Raw genomic sequence first — 6,146 nt, forward strand, 5'->3', positions numbered from 1 at the left:
AATTGGACTTATATTGTAGCGGCAATCTTTCTGTTCAATGCACAAATCCTAGTACATGACTAACCAATGATGCATGGATCCCAATACGTGACTAACTTCAGCAACTTGAAGAGATTGTTGGCTGCAAAGTTCTTCAGTTCATCAACAATGAAGATCAGGAAGCTCCTTAGTCATAAAACTCTTGGCATAAAGACGCAGTAGCTTCTTTAGAGAGAATAATGAACTCGGGCACTTTCTGCATATGTTCTCCATGTATGACGACCTTTAAAATAATTCTTATATATGTCTAGAATTGTGAGAAAAGAAACCTTATACAAATATACAATCATGGGCCGAAAATCGGATTTAGAATTTCTAATTTCATAAGTCTCGACAGAAATAACTTGTGTCAAGCTTCTGTTGAGCTTTAGTAAATAGCTCTTTCTTCACTTGTTCCTTAATCAGATCTTCATGGCTTTAACACTTAACTTGAACAACATGTTTCTTGAAGTCTTAAACTCATTTTAGATCTACCCAATTACAAGTAAAGTGCATTTTGTCAAAGGATTAGCCAATTACATTAAATATGTCCCTAAGAAATGCATATGTGACAATAGAGATTGGAGCTGTCGCTGTTATGAGGTATATGAAGGATGGCATCAAAGTTGCTAGGTTAGTAATGGAGCATACAAAACACACTTTGATTGTTGGAGAGCAGGCCTCAACGTTTGCCATTTCAATGGGTCTTCCAGGACCCACAAACCTTAGTTCATCTGAGTCTATGGCAAAGTGGAGTAAATGGAAGGAAAATAGCTGCCAACCAAATTTTTGGAAAAATGTTGTACTTGTCAATGGTTGTGGCCCATATCATCAAGGATTCTGTTTACCCAATTTCAGTTACCTTAGCCCCTCAAATTTTTCAGATATCGGTTTCATCTAAGCTAGGGTATCATATTAGTGGCGGGGTGGGGATTCCTTAGTTTTTTTTTAAAAAAATTAATGTTTTTTTAATTAAAAAAAAAATCCACAATGACGTCATTTTGGTTAGTAGGCGGCAGCACTTAATAGAAGCTTAACGGGGGACTGAATTGACTATATTTGAAACTTAAAGAACTGAAATTTAGAAGATTGAAATGATAAAATGTTACTTAGAGGGTCAATTTTGCATTTTGGCAACAAAATAATTAGGTAATGGTGCTTTTGATAGAATAAACTATTGGTAATAGAGTTTAATTGTAGAAAACCTATCTTAATAATTAATGTGAGAATAGAAATTTGTCATATAGAGAAGATAGTCACTTGATGCAACTACAACTTCTAGAACCCAACTTTTATTTTCATTAAAAAAAAATTATTATCTAGTATATGATATGATTATATAATTTTAGTATCACTTGAGGGAATATCACTAAATTATATCACTTGAGGGAATAGTATCACTTGATATAATTAAATTATATCATATATAATTATATAGTATATTATATCATATACTATATACTATATTCTTCTAGAAATTTAACTTAAATTATTTATTTTGTTGGTAAATAGAAGTCGACCTAAGAGGCCAAGACCCTCAACATAATTAAGGTTAAATTATAAATTATAACATTTAAGTTTGACCTATTTTCAATTTAATTTATGAAATTTTTATTTTTATCCATTCTGTCCTTCAACTTTTATTTGTTTCTAATGTAGTTTTTTCATCCAATTCACACCATTAAGTCCGCCAAAATGAAGTTGTTTTAGAAGTAGAAAATATTAAAACTAATAGTAAGATTGAATGGAACTAGAAAAAATAAATAAATTGAAAATATATTAAATTAAAGGACTAAAAAAATTTAAATTTTAAGACTAAATTGTATATAGGTTAAAGTTTTTTTTTTTTTTTTGGAGACAGTTAAATTTGTAATTTAACCGATAGTTAATGTAAAATTTCGCTATATTCTTTATCATTTAGGACAAAACAAGTAATAGTTTATGATGGTGTCAGCATGCTTTATTGAATTCTCTTAATGGTTTTGATTAATTGCTTATCATTTCTTTACATGCAGATTGTTTAAGTTTGATGTAAAACCCGGGAACATGTTTATACTGTTATACAGTCTATTTGATAATATGTTTGAGGAGCACATTAGGGATGTTGCAAAAATGTGTGCTGCTGAGCGATACAGAGATCCACAGCAAGTGGCTTGGGCAGTAGCTGAGCATGCTTATTATATATCCTTGTACAGGAAGGCATGCACACCATTTATGCAAACTACTTTGAATTCTGAAAGAAAATTTTCCAGTAGTAAAGTTGATGATAAACCCTGCTTACATTATTGATGCTTAGGTCCTGCTTCATATGCCTTCACAGTTTTCAATCATGGTGGATAAAAGCAATGAAAATCTTGAAACTACATTAGATCAAACAGTGAATTAAAGGTGTGTTTTTTTTTTAATTAAAATAAAAAAGAAGAATAAGTTATGGATGCTACTCTTGACACTGCCTGCCAATGTCAGCAATGGACAAGGAGTTTCACATTTTACACTAAGGAACCTCGCCTCAGATTGAATTTGCTCTACTACAATCAACACAGCATATGCTACAATTTTGAACTCAGCATAAGTTAAGGGAAAGAGAAGGAATAAGAGAAGACAAGAAAGATAGTTGATTCATTTAGAACTTTAATACGTGCTGTGCAATTTAGAAGGGCTACATTGATCTCAAAAGAGCTATGGCACTCCAGCTCCAATTTAAAACATTACAGCATCTCAAGTTCTAAACAAAATGTTCTACCATCAGGAAACCAATATTATGCCCCATAAGCAAAGCCAAATCATTTGATTAGTTTGAAGATCACATTTCAAAATGGATGCAAAATATCTGTCTCCAGAAAACATTCTCACATCTGTGACTCCATCTTTTTAATGGCTTTCTCTATGGCAGGAACATTCTTCTTGAAGGTTGACCACTGCTCCTCTGTCAAGCTTATTCCTGAGGATACAAAAGAAGGGATAATTTTGTACAACCTTAAACTATCAAAATCTTGAAAATTTAAACATAAATGGAAGAGCAAAAACAATCTAGCTCTGTGATTTCACATTAACATTCCGCATCACCAAGAGGAAAATAAGAAAAGATGGATAGGTGAAGAAACACAAACCGTCATGAAAACATACCAATGAAGAATAATAAAAGATGATATGGGAAAAACCACAAACAACTGTCAATTTTCAGACCAATAAAGGAAAAACGAAAAGAAATTAAAAATATAAAATGTAGCATATTTTTTTAATTATAAGCAAAAAGGACTGTATTCTAGTTAAATTCGATACTATAGAATGGACACATGCACGACTTTTTTTTGGATGATGTGAAACCTCATCAGGATCCTTTGAACCCACCCATGGGGAGTAGACTACAAATACACAACAGAATACTAGAGTTTCTAAAATGAACCAAACTTATACACGTTTCCATGGAACTTTCAATTATACCATAGGGATGTCACTATCCATCAAACAATATCAAAGAGACACTATCCAAGGTAAGTGTTGTTACTGTCACTGGAGAAAGAAAAGTGTTAATTTGATGCCTAGAAATAGAAGAATGGAAGTTTATAATTCTACACACATAACATGAGTCCAGTGAACATCTAAAACCAGTTTGCCATTCTAGGTTCGTAGTAAACTCCAGTCACCGTGTTTGTCACTTTTGAGTTTAATAACTTAACTGAGCTTGGTTCACTAATGTTCCTTGTCAATAAGAATTTGTTCACTTCAAGAGAACAACATAGGTCAATATAGCTGGTGCTTTTCTTCATTCACCTTTCTTAATCTACGATCAATATATAGCAGGAGCCTTAACATAATATACACTCACATATCATCAGAAGCTTGTGGTTGAACCAAAAGAAAATACTTAAAAAGCACTAATACAGATTAATATGAAAATAAAATTCTCCATCTTTTCATTGTGACCGCCAACACCTATCAGCTCTTAAATATGGTTCACTGTTCTTTGATAATCTGTTTCAATTTTTCTTTCACCATTAGACAATATAAGAAAAGCAGTACCATCAAAGAGCATCTTCTGTCATCGCTACCTTCATAATAAATGGTGACTAAAACTGGTTCTTGAAAATAAATAATAGAAGGCAACTGAAACTGATACACCATGGTAGGGAGGTGCCATAATTAATTCATGCTCCAAACATACAGCATATGAATAAGGCATTACACAATCATAGGATATTACCCAATGAACTAAAAAGTGAAACACTCTACAAGTTTATGCAAATTAAGTTAAAAAATCCTATTTGTCCTAACATCCTCATTGTCCACGATGACCAGCTACTTCTTTTTTAATTCAGCATATCTCAATTGCATGTGCCAAAACAAACCACAACCTTTTTATTCCTTAAATTAAAACATTTGTTAAATTACTCATTTTGCTTGTGCAGATCATCAACAACAACAACAACCAAGCCTTACTCCAAAAACTTTGGAGTCGACTATGGATCCCCAACAAACTAATTAGGCTAGGTTACATATATTCTTTTTCATCATTCAATACTATCCAAAAGTACTCTGAAATATAAATATGAGAAAAGACAGAACAAAAATACCAAATCATATATGCAGTAACTACCAAATCACTTATGAGGACAATCAGAAGACACTACCAATGAACTAAAAAGTGAAACATCTCTACAAGTTAATGCAAATTTAAACAAGTTAAAAAAAATTTCTTTGTCATAACATCCTAAATTGTTCATGATGACCACCAACTTCTTTGTTGATTCAAAAAAGACAGAACAAAAATACCAAATCATATAAGTAGAAGCTACCTTTAGAAGTAGGAAGCTCTTTCCCTTCTTTGCTATAGTATTCCCTTATTGACACCAAAGTTTTCCCTCTGAAATCTTGAATCGTCACCCTTCGCTTACTCGAAAGCTAAACCAAAACCAACCAAATATATTGATTAAAAAAACCAAAAAAAGAACAGCAACCATTTTTTTTTTCTTCTTAAATTTCTCACTCTAATTTCCGACTAAATATGACAACTAAAAAAAATTTCATCCACTTCAAATATATACTCAATTATTTGAATTAAATTTCAACTATAATTCTCTCTAAACTATGGTAGCAATTTCAACATACAAGTTACAATTCAAACCTTTTGTCATCAAAACCCTAATTCAAGATTAAATCATAAACTAAAAATATAATTAATTTTCTCAGCAACCAAACAGTAATAAGAGGAGTGGTATTAAAATCTGACCCTGCAAATGATGAGATCGCCGTCATCATCGTACTCCTTACGACGACCACCTTGTTCTTCTTGTTCCTCTTCCTCTTCTTGTTCCTCTTCTTGTTGTTGTTCGAGGAAGGACTGGACGACCTGTCGTACAAAGGCCTTGTACGGCGGGTCGGAGAGGTCGAGGTCGAGTTCGTCGGAGGCTTGTTTTCGGATCTTGTGCTCAGTCATCTTTTCCATGTCCGATTCTTCTAGAATCTTCCGCACCGTCTTTTCGATTCTCTCCTGGATTTCCGGTTCCATTGGGTTTTCTTTTGGGTTTGGAATTGGAAGTGTCTGAATTGTAAGTAACGGGTGTGTGTGGGAAAAGATAATTTTCTTTCCTGATTGGGGAAAGTTAACAAACTACAGTAATAGTAGCAGTAGATATAAAGTACTGATTTTCTGTCAAAAAAGGAAAAAGCAAAGCAGTAGATTTAAGAGAGTAAAAAGGAAAAAAGGGTTATTTGTGTGCCCTCAAAGGGTATGATGTGATAGGAAGAGGTGGGTTTGTTTTACCTAACTCTCGTGAGACGAGGTGGTGCGATGGGAAGAAAAATTTTCACACATTTTCACAAGAAAAATGCACACTTCACTTTTATAATAAATTTTTATTGGTGGATTGCTGCAGGTTATTACTAGTAGATAAGAAAACAATTTTTGTAATGGATTGCTACAGGTTAAAAATCCCTAAAAATTTGTCATTTAGGATTTATTGTGAAAGTGCAGTCAAAATATTGTAGATGTAATAGTTCTCTTTTTACAATTATCTGATGGGTTGATTGTGAGTGAGTTGTGGAAAAAAGTAACAGGTAAATGTGGAAGAAATGAACACTTATGACTAAAACCACAAAATCATGCATAATATCATACTAAATTATAA

General features: G+C 32.7%; 1 protein-coding gene across 1 annotated transcript; it reads right to left on the minus strand.

The window, feature by feature from the left end:
* Nucleotides 1-2,610: 2,610 nt before the first annotated feature.
* On the minus strand, nt 2,611-5,759 carry LOC115975263 (RNA polymerase II transcriptional coactivator KELP). Its single transcript, XM_031095975.1, has 3 exons — nt 5,249-5,759; nt 4,815-4,920; nt 2,611-2,959 (listed from the first exon to the last, which is right to left on the minus strand). Exons 1-3 carry the CDS (start codon nt 5,525-5,527, stop codon nt 2,868-2,870), a joined length of 477 nt encoding a protein of 158 aa, XP_030951835.1. The 5' UTR covers nt 5,528-5,759; the 3' UTR covers nt 2,611-2,867.
* Between the last annotated feature and the right edge of the window lie 387 nt (nt 5,760-6,146).

The sequence above is a fragment of the Quercus lobata genome, chromosome 2, assembly GCF_001633185.2.
Source record: "Quercus lobata isolate SW786 chromosome 2, ValleyOak3.0 Primary Assembly, whole genome shotgun sequence".
Taxonomy (NCBI): Eukaryota; Viridiplantae; Streptophyta; class Magnoliopsida; order Fagales; family Fagaceae; genus Quercus; species Quercus lobata.

What these genes read in the sequence shown, in the direction of transcription:
- LOC115975263 (XM_031095975.1), bottom strand. Translation starts at nt 5,527, where the DNA reads ATGGAACCGGAAATCCAGGAGAGAATCGAAAAGACGGTGCGGAAGATT. An exon ending in GCGATCTCATCATTTGCAGG is followed by an intron (nt 4,921 to 5,248) that starts GTCAGATTTTAA and finishes GTTTTGGTTTAG; the next exon opens with CTTTCGAGTAAGCGAAGGGT. An exon ending in AGAGCTTCCTACTTCTAAAG is followed by an intron (nt 2,960 to 4,814) that starts GTAGCTTCTACT and finishes TTGTATCCTCAG; the next exon opens with GAATAAGCTTGACAGAGGAG.